The 22,536-nt window shown below is 39.9% G+C and overlaps 1 protein-coding gene across 1 annotated transcript in view; it reads left to right on the forward strand.

Moving 5' to 3' along the window:
• LOC143363542 (serine protease inhibitor swm-1-like) overlaps window positions 1-18,095 on the forward strand; it is a 28,122-nt gene extending 10,027 nt beyond the window's left edge. The window contains exons 3-6 of the mRNA XM_076804107.1: window positions 12,924-13,002; window positions 13,104-13,207; window positions 13,330-13,335; window positions 17,994-18,095. Coding sequence (XP_076660222.1) covers window positions 12,924-13,002; window positions 13,104-13,207; window positions 13,330-13,335; window positions 17,994-18,095 — 291 coding nt within the window. The remainder of the gene's footprint in view (window positions 1-12,923; window positions 13,003-13,103; window positions 13,208-13,329; window positions 13,336-17,993) is intronic.
• The last annotated feature ends 4,441 nt before the right edge of the window (window positions 18,096-22,536 follow it).

The following is a 22,536-nucleotide window of genomic DNA, read 5'->3' on the forward strand; positions in this document are numbered from 1 at the left end:
AATAAATTTTTATTATTTAAACAATTGTTTAAACAAATAAATTGTATTATTGAAACAAATGTTTACACCAGTACATTTTTACTAGTTAAACGCTAGTTTTCACAATTAAATTTTTATTATTTAAACAATTGTTTAAACAAATACATTTTTATTATTAAAACAAATGTTTGAACCAGTACATTTGTATTATTGAAACAAATGTTTAAACCAGTACATTTTTATTACTTAAAGGATTGTTTAAACAAACACATTTTTATTACTTAAACAATTTACGTCACGTTTTGCAGTGAGTAAAACTATTTATAAGAAAAGGAAATGTCATTGGGTTTCACCATTGGTACTCTGCTGGATGTTAAGTTATTAAGACAATTTTATAAAGAACTCTTTAGATTATGTATTATGTACAGGTACATGTACATATGTAGGCATTGCATGCTATGGCATTTTTCTGTCTACGGTTCTGAATTACCGACTCTGTAGAACATGCTCTGGTACGGCAGCGGACTCTATCGAAATGGAACGGTCAGCTAGTGAAATAAAATTCGTTGATAAACTTCGAAGGAAACGTTTCAATACTGGCACCGTCTAACTTATCAGATTTGTGACGTGTTTAGACTTGTTTTCATCAGCAAACTATTTGCAATCGATTAATAATGTTCCCATGGCAGAATTATGAATTGTAACACACATTTTATTGTTATTAATAAGTGATGGTGAAACGCTTACATTGTTGTCTCCAGGCGGCACATGACGCGACGCTCCATATGGTCGTGATTCAGTATCAGAGGCAACATTGTAACCAGTAGCGTATTGGCGTTTACCAACTATACCTAATATTATTTCTTATTAACGTTACCATAATGATATCATTACCTACCGATTGAAAATGTTTTCCTGAACAAAATAAGCCCAAACACGGTACAAATCGAATAATAATATCATCGGGTTGTGCTGCCTTTTTCTAGCGCCTTCGGCCACGCGGCCGTGTTTGCATGCTGTCCTTTTCTATCTACGTTCGCCGCAGTCGAAGCGGCTACAAATATATGCATATATATGTGCAATCACAGGCGACGATATACATATGTATATGTGTGCAACGACAGACGTCGATCCCTGCCGAATGATTCCGAGAGTAGAAGAACGAAACATGTGTTACTTTCTTTTTGGCCGAAGGTGTGCGTTGTTTTCAACAAATGCAATCTTTTCATAGAAGGGAACTTTTTAAAAATTTGCAAAAAAATGAGGATATAGCCCCAAGTGTCCTCTTTACAGACCTATTTTTTAAGAAGATGAACATTTTAAAATTAACGAAATTAAAATTATCTGAAGCGAATGCTGCATCGCGATACACAGCCTTGGACGGCCGGACACCGTGCTGGGTCGAGAAATTTCGTGACATTTTACAATAAATGTTGAACCGTAAGAGATATCAGCATGAAATTTGCAGTAAACTTCGTTAAAAAATTATGCCTATCCACTGATAATTGTCGTCATAAATATATATTTTCAGTAATAATTTTTTAATTCATTGTTTCAATGGTTAACTTGTTATTTATTTAGTACTGTTCCAGATAATTTAAATCATCGATGTCTTTGATTCTAAATTTCTGCATGTTCTACAGAGTCGGTAATTCAGAACCGTAGACAGAAAAATGCCATAGCATGCAATGCCTATGTACGTATACCTGTACATAATACATAATCTAAAGAGTTCTTTATAAAATTGTCTTAATACCTTAATATCCAGCAGAGTACCGATGGTGAAACCCAATGACATTTCCTTTTATTATAAAGACTTTTACTCATTGCAAAAGGTGACGTAAATTGTTTAAGTAATAAAAATGTGTTTGTTTAAACAATATTTTAAGTAATAAAAATGTACTGGTTTAAACATTTGTTTCAATAATAAAAATTTATTTGTTTAAACAATTGTTTAAATAATAAAAATGTATTGGTTTAAACATTTGTTTCAATAATAAAAATTTATTTGTTTAAACAACCGTGTAAGTAATAAAAATGTATTGGTTTAAACATTTGTTTCAATAATAAAAATTTATTTGTTTAAACAATTGTTTAAATAATAAAAATTTATTTGTTTAAACAACCGTTTAAGTAATAAAAATGTATTTGTTTAAATAATTGTTTAAATAATAAAATTTTATTTGTTTAAACAATTGTTTAAATAATAAAAATGTATTGGTTGAAACATTTGTTTCAATAATAAAAATTTATTTGTTTAAACAATCGTTTAAGTAATAAAAATGTATCGGTTGGAAGATCTGATTAAATAATAAAAATTCATTTATTAAACAGTCATTTAAATAATAAACATTTACCTATGTAAACATCTGTTTAAATAATACAAATCTATTTGCTTAAACAATCGTTTAAATAATGAACATGTATGTGTTTAAAAATTCGTTTAAATGATACAAATTCATTGGTTTAAACAATCGTTTAATTAATAAATAGTGTTTGAATATTAATGGGAGTCACTATACCATAGTACGTACTTGCATATTACAACGTAAGTATTATGACTTGGCAACGTCGCTCGGTCTTTTATCCGAACTTCGAATACAATTTCGAATAAAAGATACATTTGATTTTCATTTATTCCTCATGCTCGTCTCGAATAAAAAATCGAATAAATCATCTTCCCTACATCGACCATCCGAATAAATCTCTGGGCCACGCAAAAATCGTACGTCGAACATCTAAGATACATTCTGAGTTGCGAGTATCTGACGAAATTGACCGTCGAATACATGGGGGCGCTGCTAAAAACTATCGAATAAAAATCAAAGATACTTTCCAACTCATCAGCTGTATCTTCGGATACATTCTCTCAAATAAAAAATCTCGCCGCTAGAGGCGTCGGATACGCATAGCCGTTGCTCCGCAATTCGGATGACCCACGGACGACAAATGAAAATCGTGAAAAGTATCCGACGGATAGACTGCGGTGAATATGTATCCGAGAGAAACGAGTTCGAATAAAAAATAGATTTCATTTATTTGTATTCGAAATTTTAAAATAAATTTTTGCCCAACTCTGCGCTACGCTGTGATGACGCCTCAGAGTGAGCCGAATCTTGTTTAATCGTATTTTGTCCGTATTTGATCGGGTTGTGTATTGCTAGGCGTTACAGGCGGAACTCGTTCTTCACCTGACGCCGATTCGTATAAAGTGTGCACACTGTAGGTGGAACGTGATCTTCACCTTATTGTTTATATAGATGTTTGTATAAGCTAGGTGGAACATGATCTTCACCATATGCTTGTTCGCATGAATATATGTTGTAGGCGGGACGCGGTCTTCGCCTTGTTTGGCTGTTAGGCCCGTTCGAATCGTTTTAGAATTTGTTGTCGTCTCACTCTGAGGTGTCGCGACGCGACACTGAATGAGTTTTCGGGCGATGGCGACAATTTTGGCAATTGGAAGCGGCAAGTAGAATTGTTGAGGCAAACGTACGAGTTAGACGAAAATTCGACGCGTCTGTTGATCCACCAACGATTAAGAGGGAAGGCGTTGAACTGGTTTCGAGAACGATCAACTAACGTATCGCTATCCGTTTCGGGAATTTTTGAAAAGCTACAATCACTGTTCGATCACCGTCCGAACAAACTGTCGTTAAGAAGGAAATTAGAAGCACGTGTTTGGAAGAAAAATGAATTTTTCGCCGATTATTTTCACGATAAACTGACACTAGCCGAAGAAGTCAGTATCGATCAGGAAGAGTTAATTGACGTTGTTATCGATGGTATATCTGACACCGAATTAAGGAACCAGGCAAGGATGCAATGCTTCGAAACAACAGATCAAATGCTGAAAGCGTTTTCGAAACTGACATTGGAGGATCCGAAACTTATTCACGAGAGGAAAGAAGTGAAGTGGCCTGCGATAACGAAGAGGGCAGGAACGACGTCCCAAGGAATTCGTCGTGAAGAGAAATGTTATAATTGCAATACCAGTGGTCACCTACAACGAGATTGTCGCCAGCCAAAGCGTGATTGGGGATCGTGTTTCAAATGTGGAAGCCGGTCGCACAAAGTCGATAGCTGTCCACAAAACCGGCAAGAAAGCAACGATTCTCTACCCAGAGCGTCACGGCAGGGATCATCGAGGCCGACGACTGTCAATCTGGTACAACCAACGTCGACGCAGACTCCATTTATGGTACCATTTAAATTTTCGCTGCATAGTCACGATGGTAATACTTGTGATTATTCTCTATCTGCTATGATCGATTCAGGTTCCCCCGTCAGTTTGATTAAGTCTAGTTTTACACCCGTAGCGTTTCGGTCACCTTATCAACGTACAGATTCGTTTAGCGGGATCAATGGTTCACCTTTGAACGTTGAAGGCATTTTTGAAACGACTGTTTGTATAAATAATGTAGATATTTTCATGAAATTTTTAATCGTTCCGGATACTACTATGTATTACGCCGTTATTTTAGGACGAGACTATATATTAAATCCTTCGTTAAAAATAACACTAGGACAGCAATTCCAAATAGAGTGTGTCGACGATTTCGAAAAACAAATTTTGCAGATTCATTACGTCGATGGGTCAACGGACCCAATAAAAAATTTAGATATAAACCCCGAAATGTCGGGCTTAACCGAGGCTGTTAAAAATTTATTTTTCGAAGCACTAAACTCTTGCGATAATAACAGCATTACTCCTACCGGTTTCGAGATGGCGATCGAGTTAAAAAATACGCAGCCTATTAGCTTTCGCCCCAGGAGACTCTCCTTCGCCGATAAAGGAAAATTGAAGGAACTTTTAGACACTTTGCTTAGAGATAAGATTATCCAACCAAGTAACTCTCCGTACGCGAGTCCAATTGTGTTGGTACGGAAGAAAACAGGCGACGTGAGGTTGTGCGTAGACTATCGAGCATTGAATGCAATAACAATTCGAGATAATTACCCAACCCCGCTCATTGATGATCATTTGGACCAATTGAAAGGAAAAAAATATTTTTCTAAACTCGATTTACGTAATGGCTTTCATCACGTTAAAATGGCTAACGAATCCGTGAAGTATACTTCCTTCGTAACGCCACTCGGTCAATACGAATATTTGAAAATGCCTTTTGGCCTAACAAACGCACCGCGTGTATTCCAACGTTATTTATCTAACATTTTCAGTGAATTATTAAACGATCATAAAATATTATTGTATTTTGACGACATATTGGTCGCAACAACCACAATAGACGATCATTTAAATATTCTGCGTACTTAGTGTTTTTAGTTTAGCTACTCAATATCAATTAGAGTTTCGTTGGGATAAATGCTCCCTTTTGTACACACATGTGAACTATTTGGGTTATTTGGTAGACGAGACAGGAATACGGCCTAGCAAAGAAAACGTAGAATCTGTTCTGAATTACCCTATTCCGAAGAATACCAAAGAACTACATCGGTTTGTTTGCCTAGCCAGTTACTTCCGTCGATTTATTAAAAATTTCTCAATTTTAGCGAAACCTCTTTACGATATAATAAAAATGAACGCAGAGTTTCGATTTGGTCCGAACGAACATCAAGCTTTCGAAATTTTGAAACAACGATTAGCAGAGGAACCTGTCTTAGCAATTTATGACCCGAAATTGGTAACAGAATTGCATTGCGACGCCAGTGCTAGTGGATTTGGAGCTATCTTGCTTCAGAAACAGGCGGATGGACTTTTTCGACCAGTATTTTACTTCAGCAAGCGTGCAAGTACCCCGGAATCAAAGTACCATAGTTTTGAATTAGAATGTTTATCCGTCATTTACGCAATTAAGAGATTTGATATCTATCTGTCTGGAATACATTTTAAAATAATTACAGATTGTGACAGTTTTCGATTAACTCTGAGCAAACAAAATGTAAATCCACGTATTTACCGATGGGCTTTATTTTTAGAAAATTACGATCACGAGATAGAACATCGACGTAACGAGAGAATGAACCACGTAGATGCATTAAGCAGGTGTCATAATGTATTAGTTTTAGAGGGGAACACGTTCGAGCAAGTTCTAGCGTTAAAACAATGCCAAGACGAGACCATTCAAGCAATTCGGAAACGTTTGGAAATAACCGAAGACAAAGTTTACGAGCTTAGAAATGGTTTAGTATATCGGAAAGCAGGAAAAAACAAGTTATTATTTTATGTGCCACGGATATTAGAATCAAATGTATTGCGTGCCTCCCACGACGATTTGGGGCATTTAGGTGTCGGAAAAGTGGTCCAGCACATTACACAGGTATACTGGTTTCCGAACATACGACAAAAAGTTAAGCAGCACATTCGGAATTGTCTCAAGTGTATAGAGTTTTCCCCCTTGGAAGGCCGAAGCGAAGGGCTTTTAAACAATATTCCGAAAGACAATGTACCATTTAGCACGATACATATAGATCATTGCGGTCCGTCTGAGAAAAGCGGGCGTGGTTATAAATTCATACTATTAGTTGTCGATGCATTTACAAAATTTATTAGATTGTTCGCGTGCAAGTCCACAACGACCGAGGAAGTTATTAAACATCTTAACGATTATTTCCGAAGTTACAGCAAGCCCAAACGTATAATTAGCGATCGCGGATCCTGTTTCACGTCGAACATTTTTAAAGAATTTATTGATGAAGCAGGAATAAGCCACGTGTTGATTGCTGTCGGAACACCTCGAGCCAACGGACAGGCTGAAAGATATAATAAATTAATAACGCCAATGTTAGCGAAATTATGCGAAGCACCCAAGGATTGGTCTTACGTTCTCGATAATGTAGAATACGCTATAAACAACACAATTTGCCAATCAACTGGAACTACTCCCAGCAAATTACTTTTCGGTGTGGACCAAGCAGGTAAAGTGAATGATAGCGTACGACCAATTCTTCTCGATAATATTGATCAATCGAGAGATTTAGTTGGGATAAGAAACAATGCGTGCGCCGTTATTGATAAGATGCAAGTGTTAATTATCCTGTAGGTTATGAAATAAGTTAAAGGTCCGTAGTACGTGAAAAATAAAAAAACAGAATATACAGTTTATTCAGGAGCGAATACAGGAGGAGCTTCTCGCTCAAGCGCTTCAGTTCAACTGAATTTGTTCGAAGTCTGTCCTCGGACAGTTGCCGCCTTTAAGGATGGTCATAAACGCAGAAGGGAGAACCCAGGTATTATGCCCCCACAACTGGGGGCGGTGAACTTGGGGGCCCGGGGTGTGAGCTGACCCGGGCCCCCGGGGGGGAGCGTAGCTCCCCCCGTGATAGGCCGACACCCCCCGGGTTAGTTTCCCGGTGTAGGGGGGTGTCGGTCCGTCCCTCCCCGATTGGGGAGGGGGATCCGTGGGGGGTTTGGGGAAAGGAAGGGTCGGGGCGTGCCGGATCACGCCTCCGACGGCCCTTCCTTCCGGTGGCGGCGTCTTCTTGTCTCGGCCGGGGCTGGTTCCTTCGGGACACCGGCCCCGAGCGGGACACGAAGACTCCGGGAGCTGTGGGTGGACCGAGCTGGGGCTCGGGAAGCCCAATCCGAAGGCTCCAGGGATGGGGACACCGGGCGGGTCCCTCCACCCGGGGTCTTATAGCGTAGGCAGTGGGGGAGGTTAACCCCTCCCCCGGGGCATGATGATAGCTGGGAGGTGTCCTGTTGAGTACTCGCGTGATCCAGGCACCTCCCCTTTAGCTTAGGTGGGCGTGAGGTTTTAGTGGGTAGTCTCCGTGGGCTCCGCCCCCCGGAGAGAATCCCACATAACCCCGGCTTCCCCCAGGGAGTCGGGGTATGTATAAAACATTTCCTCACGAAAAAAAAAAAAAGGGAGAACCCAGGTATAAGGGATAGAGGAGACTTTTTCTTTCGTACGTAGATGCATTCTAAATGTATACTTTAACAGCAAGATCGCAATAAATTACTATATGATCGGCGTCACAAACCGAGCACTCAATATGGAGTCGGAGATTATGTATTGATTAGGAATCACGACGTTACGCCAGGAGTCAATAAAAAGTTAATACCTAAGTTTAAAGGCCCATATGAAGTAATTAAGGTGTTAGATTATGATCGATACGTAGTCAGCGATATCGATGGGTTTCAACGAACACGTATACCCTTTTCGACGGTTGTAGGGCCCGACCAAATGAAACTCTGGCCAAATAATCGTGATGACTAATAATTTTATCTCATTTTATGTTACAATTTTATTTTTTTTTTTTTTGTGATTCCACTTTATCATATCTTTGTATATCGTTTCTTTTGTTTATTGCTCTGTTAGTCGCTGTGAAATCGACTTTGACCGAGGACGGTCATGGTGTCAGAATAGGCCGAACTGTAAAAGAAACAACACCTTGCGCTGCCTTGTATACAAGCGTGTGTCCCTTGCGCGAGGAAGGATTGTCGTTCCTCAGACAATGTTGTGGCGCGCGGTCGTCGCCCCGTGTTTTTCGACACAATAACTGATCGACGACGAAAAACCGCCGACACTAGTTTTCGTTTTGAGTTGTCCGTTAAACGAGTTTAGTTCACGTTCAGACTTGGCAGAGAACATTTAATAAAGCATCTTTCAAAATTACACAATTTAGCTTCCTGAAAAGACCCTTCCACTCTACAACCTTGAGCATTGAAGAATCCGTTAACAATAAAAAGAATCTTTTAGCCACATTTCTAGACGTCAGCAGTGCATTTGATAACGTCAATACAAACATTCTTTTACAAAAATTGGCAATGATTGGCTGTCCATTAAATATTATTAAATTTGTTAAATCCATAACTTTTGAAAGGATAATATATACAGATCTCACAGGTGACCAGGCTAGAAAAGTTTTTAAGGGTGTTCCTCAAGGCGGAGTCCTCAGTCCACTTTTATACAATATATATACATTTCTAACATTGCTGATAACTTACCCAAGAGCGTCATAGTATCTCAATTTGCAGATGATATAGCAATTTATTGCAACAGATCCTCAGTCAGCAATAGTAAAAGACTATTAGAAAAAGCAATTTCGCATATTGACATCAACCTACGTAATTTAGGATTAGAACTCTGTGGGTGACCACAATAAATGAGTCGTGGATTGGACAAAGAGATTAATAATAGTTTAATCAACAGATATAGGATTGAATAGATACAATTACACGTTATACCACAAACTCTCGCCGGCACGTGGTTCACACGACGGTTACTCTCTCTCTCTCTCTCTTTCTCTTGTTGCTCTTACTCTCAGTACTCTCACTCTCTCGCGTTATACCGATGCGTGTTCTGTCGCGTCTCGCGGTGGTATATATCTCGCTCTCCCGGTTCTTGCTCGCTACGTACTTAAACATAAACATTACAGTATATAGAGCGACATTCGCACAGCGTGTTTTCAATATACAACCTAATGGTTTATTCACATCGCGTGCTCCTAAAACCTAACCCACAAACACTCTCCTCATAAAACCGTGTTTATACATTTCAACGGACTCAACATCCACCCAGGTCAAACAGAAATAAAGATCAAGAATACTACAATCAAATCAAGTGAATGTGTACGCTTCTTGGGGATAATCTTCGACTACAAAATGTCATTTAAAAATCAAATTGATCAATTACAGAAAAAATGCGCAAGAGCTATTAACATAATAAAATTTCTTCGGGGTACGTGGTGGGGATCAGATCCAGAAACCTTAATAATACTTTACAAAAGTTTTGTTCGTTCAATACTAGATTATGGCTGCTTTGTATATTTTCCCACCCAACAAAACCAAATACGAAAGCTAGAGAAAATTCAATTCGCGGCAATACGACTTGCTCTTGGGTACAGAATTAGCACACCCACCAATATTCTTATATCGGAATCTAAACTTCAATTTTTACAAGAACGTGCCCGATTCCTATGTATGAATTACCTTTACAAAGTCCATTCAAACCAAAACACGGTTATATATGCAACTGTTTCACGGATCAGGAATATTATGGATAACAAGTACAGCAAACGTAAAAATAGTAACAGGCTAATATATCAATGCATAAAAGACACAAAAAACTCTATCAGTCATATTTTCTGCACCAGCAACCACTATAACGATGTTCGAGAATATTACACTTTTAATAGCAATATTTATGTTGACACGGAGTTTGGCTCATCTCTTCTGTATGCTGATAATCCCAACCTATTAATTGAAAATCTAATTAAAGAAGAAAAATCCTTGTCTATTTACACAGACGGTAGTAAGTCAAAGGATTCAGTTTCTGTGGGAATTTCATGTATTTGTAATGACTATGTAGCGGCCATCGGCACGTACATTTAGCAACATTTGGCGTGCAAATGGTCGAGCGAGTTTCTGGAACCCGTTGTCCCACAGCTGTTTTTGAGAAAGCCGTTAGTCGTCTTAGCAGTTTTTGTTATGGCACGTATTGGCCATTAGATTTTTACCATCGGCCTGAACAGCTCGTACGAGTATCATAAACCTCGAGTTTTCCAAAGGGACCCGGAAGCTAGGCAGGTAGGCGACAGCCGGCCGCGCCATGCACCGCGGGCCCGTCGGAAATCCCGCTGCATTACCGGAATTACGGGGTCGCCCCCGCGTTTAGAGAGACCGCGCCAAGGTCGAGAAGAGTCCCCGAAAAAGGTACCTGATTGGCTAAACAGGCTAATTCAGCCCCGGCCAATCAGGACGATTCAGGGATAGGCAACAAGCCTAGTAGACTAAGAAGAACGGAAGAGAGAACAGAAACGTTTTGACCGGAGAGTCGAATAGGTCTCGCGTCGCGTTGAAACATAGCAAAAGAGAACTCTGTGAAATACCACCTAGAAATAAACCAAGTTCCTGGTTCGAACGCTGGGGAGATTCATTTAGACCAGACCCCCATATCCTTACAACTTAAATATAAATATAAAAACGCATCAATTTTCACTGCGGAATCTACAGCCTTGAACGACGCAGTCAAAATAGCTTTGAATCATCCCAATCAGAATTTTCTCATTTTTACGGATTCTCTTAGTGCACTACTCTCGTTGAAACAAACTAATATAAGCACAAAAACGAATCCCTATATCGTTGAAATAAGAAAAACCGTGTTCAACTTCGCATCCGAAACCACAAACGATAGTAAAATCAAATTCTACTGGGTACCATCTCATATTTGGTACATATTAACTAGAGTGCAGACGCATTAGCTAGAACAGCAACCAACACGATAGCCTCATTCTCCGTCAAAATTCCCTTCTCAGATCTAAGAGAATCGGTTAAATCAGCGGCAACACAAAACACATTTGACATCATAGAGAATGTGAGAAATACACGTTCATTTACAAGCGGCACAGATGGCCCCTCGACTACTTAGCATATTTTTCGAAGAGGGCTTCCCTTTTTCCGCCGTTTCCAAATGACCACGGAAAAGGGGGCCATAAAATGGTAAGCGAGGGCCCCGAACGGACAGAATGGGTCCTGGCGCATGTGCAGGCCATCCGTGCAATTGGCACTACACTTGGCCTGCGCCAGTCGAGGGGCCATAAATTAAGAGGCCCATTTTAGGGTACCGTGAACGCGCTGCTCCGGGAGTCATAGTTTTTAGAAGTGCACTAAAACGACTTGAGGGAGTGACTTTCTCCTCCACGGATCAAGAAGACCCTCCTCCCCCAAGTCGTCCAGCAAATAGGGATGATTTTTCCCCCGTTAGCGGATACCTCCGCCCAGTCGATTTTAGTTTAAATAGAGCTGACCCCGCAGCAGAAAGTTAGGATTCGAGTATTAAGATTTTTACGGATTCGGACTGTAGAGTGTTTTCGGTGTGTCGAGATTTTTAGTTCTCGAGTATACGCGACACGCTGACATTGTATTTAGCGGAAATCGTACAAGTGTGACGGTTTTAATTTCGGTCCGGATATAATTAATAAAGCATAGTTTCTTGTCTTTTCGGAATCCTCGACTGTTTGTGAAGTGTCGTTTTTACCCTCACCGTTCCTTTAATAAAAACAACAGAGAAAGAAGGTTTATCTAAAGGTGTAAACTACTTCACATACTTCCACAACCGAAAATCTAAACCGTGGTACAGTCACACAAATCTCCAACGTGAGATTGTCACAACGATAAACAGATGATGCAGATCAGGACACTACAATCTTGCCAGCTCTCTTGCTCGAATTGGCATAGTAAACGATCCACAATGTCAGTGCGGTTATGAGAGTCAGGATATCGACCACGTGCTATGACAGTGTCCCACGTGTTTGATGAACGGAGGTTGGAGTTTATCAGACAACTACGGAAACTGCATCTTTTTCTTCCGCTCTCATGCAATGTTCTCCTATCCAGACCTACGGTTGAAGTATGTAAAATAACCTACTCGTTTCTGTACTTTGTATTTTTAATAATCTCTTAATAATCTCTACTTTGAGATTCTAATTGCATTAAATAAAAAAAAAAAAATCTCAACCTTTCTCTTAAAAAATGATGTTGCATATCTTATAATTTTTGCAGCTTCTTTCTTTCAATTTTGCGGGGAGTTTTTTATGTCAATTTCCACCAAATCGTAGGTGTAGAATCACGCTATGGTGGCCGTGACATATAATTTTTTGACACCCTGTACATATTTCATTAAAGTCAGTTCGCCAGTACAAGTGTGGATCATTCACAGACCTTACCCACACCTTCTTCACTTCGGTACAGAAAATTCATTTGTAATATTATTAGTAACAATATTGTTCAGTCATTAAATTTTCTAGAAATACTTTTCTCCGTCTCTAATAAATCTTTTAACAAATCAAGGGTCTCTTGAGGGTGACAGCTGTCCACGGAATGAAGATTGGAGCCTGTGCGGAACAACAGCCTGTCGATTAACTTGCAAAAATCCTAAGCCAAGAATTTGCACGGTGGTTAGCATTCAAAGCCTACAATTTCAGAAAAGAGGATTCGTTGTATCATTTCTAATTGTGCGGTTGTATTTGTGTTTCAGCCATGCGTTATAGGCTGCCAATGCAAACCTGGTTTGCTGAGAAACGAGTCGGGAGATTGCGTGCCTAAAGAATCGTGTCGTACGTAAATATTTTTAGATTTTTGTGGTTTTCATCGTTCAGTATTTTATTACTTTTAGAATACTTTTGTTACTTTCTAATTAATCGTTGTACAAATTAAGCGGCTGATGGACCTGAAAGCTGTTCACCGCACGAGGAGTGGAACGATTGCGGAACAGCCTGTCCGTTAACTTGCGAGAATCCTGAACCAAGAGTTTGCACGAAGGTTAGTTGTCAAATCCTTCAAAATCAGACACGAGAAAGTTCTGCAACGATCTGGGAGAGATATTGGCCTTCGTTTCAATCAGTTGACCTATTCTAATCAGTGCGTCTTCATTTGTGTTTCAGGAATGCGTTAGTAGAGGCTGCCATTGCAAACCCGGTTTGCTGAGAAACAAATTTGGGCGGTGCGTTCCTAAAAAGTGGTGTTGTTCGTAAATGTTTTTATATTTTTACGGTTTTTATCATTGAATATTCTGTTACGCCAGATCGAACTGTAATTTTCACGTGTTACGTCCCGCGATTCGCTTCGGGCGATAGCGCGAATTACGAGGTCGCGGACAAGACGTCGATAATAATGATTCAGCTTTTGGGTCCACACGACTCGGGACACGCGGGAGACTTTCGGACGCGCGTAATTATTTGGCCGACACTCACCGGCCCAAGCCCCTTCGGCTACTCTCACCGGACTAGACCCTTCCGGCTGCTTCCCACCGGGCTAATCTCCTTCGGACGATGCTCGCTGGTCGTGATGCTCAGGCTCGGGGTTGCGGACGCTGCTCGTCCCGTGGAAGAGGCTCCTCTGGGTGCTCGGCGGGCTGAGACTGGGCTATCTCTCGGGCACGGTCGACAGGAGCCAGCGTGATCCGGGCGGGCGTCCTCCAGGGGACCTGCTCTCGTTGACCGGTTACGACGCGCACTTTCCCGGAAAAATTAGTTACACGGCCGATCGTCGGGACCGCTTCCGCGCTCAGAACCGCACGAACTGGTCCTGACCTGCCGCTGCTAGGCCGTACTCGCGGGCGAGCTTTCGCAGCTGATATTTCTGGACGGCGCGACGAGGCATGTCACTTCTCAATAGAACAATGTACGCGAGCTAAACAACTACGAAATCGATGGAAGAATCTGGTTCTCGATAGCGTACCGGGCCGCTGGTGGGCTACGGGCGTACGAATAAGAACTCAGATTCAGTTCAATAAACAATCTGTTTTCTCGGAGGGTGTACCGAGCCACTGGTGGGCTGCAGACGTACGGAAGAGAACACAGATTTATTACGAATATCGGAAATGACAATTAATGAAATCACATGCGACGAAGGGTAGGGATTCGATTGAATGGAGTCGTGGTTATGGTAATAGTTATTTAATCAATAAGAAAACTATATATATATATATATATATATATATATATGTATACACTTGTGCCTATGGCCTAGTTATAATACGCGAAAGAAATAGCAAGGCGTGGAATAAGACGCGGAATGGAAGGGTAGAAAAACTCCAAGATACGTTGTCTCGCGGTGGAGTTCAGGACAGAACGAACTAATTAATTAATTAGGGGGCCACACTCTGCTCCTTCGGTGCGGAGTGGGTCAGTGGAGCGGGGGTGAGTCTGGGCATGGATGAATGGTGGGGTAGGAGGCATTAACGCTCGGAGTGAGGATCGCTGGACGCGATGACGTACTACCGAGCGTCGTCGCGCGGTTTAGGGTGAGGTGTTTAGCGGGAAGGTACGTGTGATAGGATTGGTAGGATAAGGTGGATTGATACTTAACTATAGGATTGTTCTTATGTTCTATCGTGTTCGTGTTACAATGGTTGTGTACTTAGCGGCTATGAGCATATAATACAAAACAATATGATATCTTAAAACTACGCAAACGTCGCGTGACGTCACACACGCATTGTTATTTTTAGAAATGTACAATAAATATTTCTACGGACATACGTAGCCTTCGTTGCGAGCATTTTATTTTGGAAACTTTGTCATACCTATACAGTTTTCTTTCGATACAAGACAACTATGTTTTTTTTTGCAACAAGAAAATCCCTATCCCCTCTTTTTCTTTCGAAGTTGTCCGCTGGATTCGTTTAGGGCCAGAATGGCCGGCGGACCACTTTGTGTTTTAGGTACCCTCATCCGCAATAAGTCGTCCGAAGCCATCGTCTTATATCGAAAGAAAACTGTGTAAAGTATAAGTTTGATAATAAAAAATGTAATTGAATTATTATCTTACTGAGATAATAATAATAAAACTGTTTGTTTTCATAGTATGCAGAATGTAAGCTGAGGAGATAATAATGTTTGATCTTGCAAACATGAAATCTCATTTCCACAAACACATCGACGGGTTCGTTAGTGTATGCTTACCTTATTTTGTTAAACCATCGAACTTCTTCACGTACACTGCTACTCAAAAGTACGTGGATAGTTGTCATTTTCTGAGAATCGATGACAAAAATTCATTTTATCGTATTTATTCATATTATTAGCAGATAGTAATCTGGTTTACACCAGCACCTAAATTGAACCACTCTTCACAATGTTATATCAATGCGAATATTTATGCAAAATGAAAATTGTCTGCATTAATTGCAAGACGTTACATAAACATTTATCTCTTTCTTAGTATGTAATTGTAGCGAAACGAAAATAATGCAACACCAGTTTTAAATTCTTTAAGTGTTGCTACTATTGTTCCGTCCTCAACGGACTTTCTAAACTGCCTGGCATTCATCGAAACAGCTGTTTAGATTCCTTTAGTCAAACTAGCTGCAATTAAAATTTAATGGTTTTAGTACATGAAGACGAAATGGGCGTTATTCCTTTAGTAACATTAGGTTTATTGTGTATATAATTAAGTTATCGTAATCAATGCCGTCGAACCGTCCGACAATAAAACAATTAATACGCGTGCGTTCAATGGGACATCGTGCCTCTCCTCAAGCGACCCAACGTTTACGACGGTCCGCCCATTCATTTCTACTTCGGTCGCCAGCTCGGGGTACCTGATGTACCGATATTTGTCTATTCTTTCGGGTTTTCCGCACCAGCCAATCAGCCGCTAGTCATTCAACTCAGCGTATAAAAAGGGTAGACATCAGTTCGAAAAAACACTTCGCAAATTGACTTCGCTCAAGTCACGTCGATGACTTAGTTCGCATCAACTCGATTCAACTTGCGCTCGCCACGTCGCTTTTCTGTCTGGTCTATCGACTTGTCAAGTCCAGCAGAACCGTCGCATCGATCGCCTGCTTACACGATCTGCGACGCCAGTCTAGTCGATAACATTGTCAATTCATCATTGTTAAAATAAACGATTCAACCAAGAAACAGCTGTCCTTCATTAATTTGACGTAGAGCGGTATCAGAATATCGTCATCGCGCAACCGGCTGAATTGTTTCGTTCGGGTTTAAATATGTTTTTATTAAAACGTAACAAATAACAATTGTTGCCTGCGGAATTAACGTTGGGCAACTGTTTCACGGAGCCAGTAGACTCTCGCGGTACAAGAAATATGGAGAATTTCCGAGTAAAGAGTTTTTAACGACTGTAAGTCGACGAGTGTCGTATGTAAGTCGTACGAGTAACGGTTGAAGACCAACGAGTAACGAATGAAATCTCAATGTAGTCTTTCCGAGTAACGAGTGAAGACTTGATGCAGTCTTTCCGAGTCAAACTTCTGTGTTGATCTAACTTCTGTCCCGATCTAACTTCTGTCCCGGGGTCCGCTCGCTGGTCACCTCGGTGGTGCCGAGAAAACATCCCAATTTGGGGGAAAAGTCTTTCTCATTCGCTGGCTGACATGAAGGGGAAGAATCTTCCGGACAACCCTCACCGGTGGAGGAGGAAGTCTCCACCCACAAGTGAAACCAGGAAAGTTGGGAAAAAAACGAATTGCAGGACCCCGGAACCAGAGTTGGGCATTATTTAGATAAAAAATTATTTAAATAACGATTCGAATAAAAGATACTTTATCTTTATTCGTTATTCGAAGGTTCGAACAAAAAAAGTATCTTTATTCGACGAGTATCGGATAAATAATTTTATTCGACGAGAATTTATCCGACGAATAAAGATAATTTTTTTTATTCGAAGCGGATTTATTCGAACTTCGAATAATTTTTTCATCCTTTATCTGTATCTTTTATTCCAAGGCTTCGAATAAATCTTCGAATAACTTTTGCCGAGCGTCGAGCATCAAAGACTCAGCGACGACAGACGACATACAATGTAAGCGGATGGAGAATCGCGCACGAATGAAAGTTTAAACTTTTAGATTTTTCAACATATCCTCAAAAAATTGTGACGAGCGAATGGAGGGGATTTTCCTGATGAAAATGAGATCAAATTCGAGTGTAATCGAACAAGTTTCACTGATACGTAATGGTACGATAAAAATTACAATCTCATTAAAGACAGTCCAAATGATGTCGTGTTTGGACTCATTTCGATCGGAACAAGCTCTACAACTCATTCGTCTTAAAATATTGTTCTGATTAAAAACATACAAGCATAAATTGCCAATAATGCGCGATTCTACTCTATTAATTATTCTTTTTTGCAAAATTTATTTTTACGTTCGGACATCTATTTTAACGCTTCTGATAAAAATTTTAATTATGAAAATATGGAAAGGAATACAAAAGGGAAATATTAATAAATATGGTTAAAGCGGCGTATGTAGATATTATTTATTTATTTTTTTTTTTTTTGTGGTGAATACAAGAAATCGCTTGACATTTGTCCTTAGACCTAAGGAAAAACCACGTTCCCAAAAACCCTAGGCAAAGCGTTGATACAATCTGTCTTTACATATGTATTATGAAGGTAACATTGTATTGGTAAGTATAATGTTCTGTTACACAAATGTTTACATTTCGGAGAATTTAGAGCTGTCCGTCATTGCCTGTCCTTTTGTGTACTTCTTGCTTGTAACTTGCGACCTTCTTTCTTGATGTCTTCTTGAAAGAATTACTCACTTGTTTTTTTCCAATGAATCTTTCTCTAGATACCATATTCCAACTTCTGGAGGTACATCCTTTCCAGAAAGAATGTAACATCTCCAGTGGAGGGCACATCCTCTTGTGAGAATAGTGACTGCCTCACCTAAGTCGGTCTTAAATAGGGTAGGTAGAGGAAGAGTCATTGCTACAAGCGAGCAATTCTTTCTTAGTCTTCTACGACGAAACGTCCGCTTCTTGGCAAAGGCGAATCAGCGAATTCTCTTTTCCTTGGAAGTTTCCTCGTGTTATTCCTTCGTTGTTCTTTGCCGTCGTCCTGTAGCGCAGATCCGTATCATTTTTGAAATCCTGCAACTCCTATAACATAAAAAGAGAAACATTCTCATTTAAAAATTTGTTTTGTTACACGTACAATTGAAATTTTACTATAGCTCATAAGTCATAACTAACCTGGCGCCTGGTGCTCGCTTTCCACGCTGCTGTCTCGTTGTGTGCTTTTCCCTTTTCCGGTGGTTCCTCGATGGTTGTCATCTCATTTGCCCTTTTTCAAACTGGATTTTAGTAGCACTCTTCTTTCGAAGTTTTTGTCCGACAGCCTGTTGCATTTTGGTGAATTTGCCATGGTTGCATAAGAAAACAGTCTCTCTACTGACGCTGACGACGGCAGTGGCATGTTGTACTTGAGGAATATTTTCTTAATTGCTGGATATTTTTCTAGAATCGTCCAGTCCCTTGTCGTTTCCTCCAGGAAGTGTAGTATCTGTAAAACAAAATTTTTTTAATTAACAACATACATACTGCATGTGCTGCATTAAGTTGAAAAAATGTATTTACCAAGTAGGCAACACTTTACTAACCTGCAATGATGCTTTGGACGTATAGCCCAGAACTTGGTGTGCTGGATTATCGCCAAAATCGAAAAAGTTCTCGTGAGCTGAAGTTGTTTGGGACGTCGATGGTGTTGTCACGTAATAATCAAGAAGAAAATATAAAAAAAACTTTATTGCTCAACCGGAGTTGAGTACCACTGAGTTAGTTACAAAGATTATTACAATGATTGAAATACACGGAGAACGTACGTAGGCGATACTAAAACAAAACTGAACGCTCGTGCCCTGGGGCGGCGGCCTCTTATACCGTCGGAGACAACTGACCGCTGAAGATATTTGATCCCTTCTTATCAACAGGACTTCTCCGAACGTGGTGCCGTGTGCAACGAAGGTGTTGCCGTGTGCAACGGGCCATAATCAGGTGTGGTCCCTGTCACATTCCCCCCTTCTTAGATTGAACTTAGTCCCTTAAGTTCTTTTTGAGGATGCTCTTCTTGAAGCGGACCCGTTGGGGCTGTATCAAGACTCTTCCTCCCTCATTGTCTTCGATTGCCAAAGGGCAGCTTACAGTGGTGTACAGGCTGATTGGCGCACTCGGTTGCGTTGGTTGGAAGTCGTTGTGGATTTGTGGCCCTTTCTTGATCTTACAACAGAGCAGGTGGAAACAGAGTTTTCTGGGGACGCAGTTCTTCAGACAGTCGAGTAATCCTAGTTTGTTGAGCACGTACAAACCTATCAATCCTACCGATACATATCCTATTATTTGTAATGTACTCATACCATACGATCGCAAAGTCTCTATTCTATGTTCGAAATTTAGCTTTGATATTTCGCTATCGAGTTGATCCGCGGAAGTTCGGTACGAGGCAATGTTGCTTATAATTTTCGGCGTGTTTTTGACCTTCTCCAAAATGTGAATGTAACTATCATTGTTATTGAGTTCTATGGATTTCATTTTCATATCGTAAGCTAGTTCGGTTTTGCTTTCGCCTATTCGCATGTACTCGTTATTAAACAATAAATCGCATGAATCGTTAGAGCTAATTATAGATGGTCTGTCAATGGTCTGAATATTATGTTTTGTGGAACATATCGCGTCAATTTCTACTGGTTTAGAGGGTATCGTTAGGAATTGATTTTCGGCGTGCAGCGGTATGAAACTGATGTAGTCGATCTTATAAATGGATATCTCGCAATTGTTGATGTTCTTCTTGTAGTTAATAATTTCGCTGTGACAGTCGTTGTCGGAATTACTGTTGTGGATCGGCTGCGTTTGTTTACAAATCATGACTATCTTTCGTTTACAATGTTTGGTGATATAGTCGAGATCAGTGTTTATGTAAAGGAGGTTTGAAGTTAGAAATACTGGATTTTCTATCACGGGTGCCATAAATATATTGTTTCTTTTATGCGGGATGGGGTATACGCGCATTATATCCCACTCTTGTTCGAGCACTAGAGGTATCGAAATCTTGAAAAATAATTTGTCATTATACGTGAAAACGGTTAAGTCACTGATGTCGAGTATGAATTGAAAGTGTTCGATTTTGGGCGCAATGGCAATGTTATAAGTGTGATGTCCTATGATCTTCGCGTAGTTGCTTACAAGCTTTTCGGGTTCTATAATCTGTGGGCTAATGATACCTTGTTTACCTAAAATGATCGCGTTTAATATTTCGTCAAGTTGGAAGTGCGAATCCTGTATGGCATTATCGATTTTCATTATGAGTTTAGTAAATATGCTTTCTGTATTCAATTGCTGCGTTAATTGGTTATATGAACGTTCTAAATTCTCTAAACTCTTTGTGTTAAGCATTTTCTTTATAAGCGAAGTCTGGTTAGCTAGTATGATTTTAATCTGTTTGTCGTCGTCAAATAAGGTGTCAATGTTTTTATTTATCAAATCCAAATCGTCTGTGTCTAGTGTTCCGAATAAGCTTTTAGAGATTGATCCGACAAAGTTCAATAATCCTCGCTTCGTTCTCTGGTGTATGAGGGTTCTTACGTGACTGGCTAATTGTCTAATATTATTAATACGTATGTCTAAAGTATCTAATGCTTCGGTATAGTCGAAGTTAGTAGCTGATTTACTGATTTCGTTCTTATATTGTGCTATGTTTTCGATTTGCTTAAACATCTCGCTCGTGTCTAGACCTATTATCACATTGGCGGTACTACTGTATAAATAACCCTTATTTATCTTTTCTAAAAATATGTTATTCTGGGTATCTAATGGTGTTATAGTGACGTGTGCGCAAGTTAATCCCGCGAAGAGGATTGTCGTCCTGGAAAATAAGATTTTAGTCTGTTACCGTGTACTTTCTTATCGTTAATGACATAATACGGTGTGCATACTTTATCAATCGTGAATGGTCCTAACCATTCTATGTCTAATTTGTGTTCCTCATGATCATTGTGTATCAAAACTTGATCTCCTTCTTTGAAAATTGATTGCGGTTTAATAATTTTACGTCGCTGGTCTCTTTGATATCTTTGTTTACTCTTTAGCAAGGTATCTCGGGCTCTTTTCAATCGTGAGTCCCATTCTTTTTTCGAAAGGATACTTCGTCTTCGTAACTTCGCTGAGGATTTTTGGAAATGGTTGAAGGTAGGTTAGCTTTGTGTCCAAACGTTAGTTCAAAAGGTGTGTAGCCTGTGGCGTCGTGTGTCATTGTGTTATACGCTAAGCAAACAAAGTTCAATTGTTCGTCCCATTCGTCGGTGGATGTTTGTTGTATTGATTTTAACATGTCAGTGACAACTGCGTGCGTTCTTTCTAGGGATCCGTTGCTTTGCGGGTGGAATGCGGTAGTTTTGATATGTTTTATGTTAAAAGCTTCCTCGTATCTTTGCATTAGTTCGGAAATGAAATTCTGTCCTCTGTCTGTTAGTATTTTCTTGGGTGCGGAGAATATATAAATGTAGTGGTTCAGTAGGGCGTCCCATATGGATTCGGTTCGTTGCGTCTTGAGGGGTACTAGTATAAGGTATTTAGTCAGTTCGTCATGAATCGAGAGTATGTACTGATTACCGTTCTTCGTTTTTTGTAACGGTCCTAACAAATCCATAGCTATTTTTTCGTTCGAGTCTATCGGGGTGTCGGTTATGCATGGTTCTTCTCTTGGGCGAATTCGCGTGAGTTTAGCTCGTTGGCAAGTGTCGCATGTCTCAATGTATTCCTGAATTAGTTTAAACAAGTTCGGTATTTTGTAGCTAATTTTGATTCTGTCATAGGTTTTCTGTATTCCGGGGTGTCCGATTAATTCGTGATTTTCTTTGATAATTTGTTTAATTTCGTCGTCGGTCAATTCTTTTACTGGTTCCCATGCAAATTCTATCTCTTTGTCCGTGTCGTTAAAGAACATGAGCATTCTCTTGATCGTATTTCTATCCTGAATTGAAATATCATTGTCTCCTATACCAATTCGATTCGTGTTCCTGATGATTTTATTCAACATGTTTAGCCATTTTTCTTTACTTTCGTACGCGCCTAATTGGTCTGAAGTTAGTTGGAAGAAGTTCTTTTTATTGGGTACGATCTTTAGTGGTTTCGGAAGTTCGTCTGAGGTTTCCCAGGTTTGGTATCTGGACAGTAAGTCTGTGGGTTCGTCTTGTGCTGTAATCGCGTGAATTCGGGATAAACAGTCGGCAGCGGTATTGTCTTTTCCTTTAGTGTACTGTATTTCGTATTCGTATTCCTCTAGTCGTAGTCTCCATCTGATCAGTCGAGATGAGGGGTCTTTGCAATTTTGTAACCATG

This window comes from Halictus rubicundus, unplaced genomic scaffold, assembly GCF_050948215.1.
Source record: "Halictus rubicundus isolate RS-2024b unplaced genomic scaffold, iyHalRubi1_principal scaffold0056, whole genome shotgun sequence".
NCBI classification, from domain to species: Eukaryota; Metazoa; Arthropoda; class Insecta; order Hymenoptera; family Halictidae; genus Halictus; species Halictus rubicundus.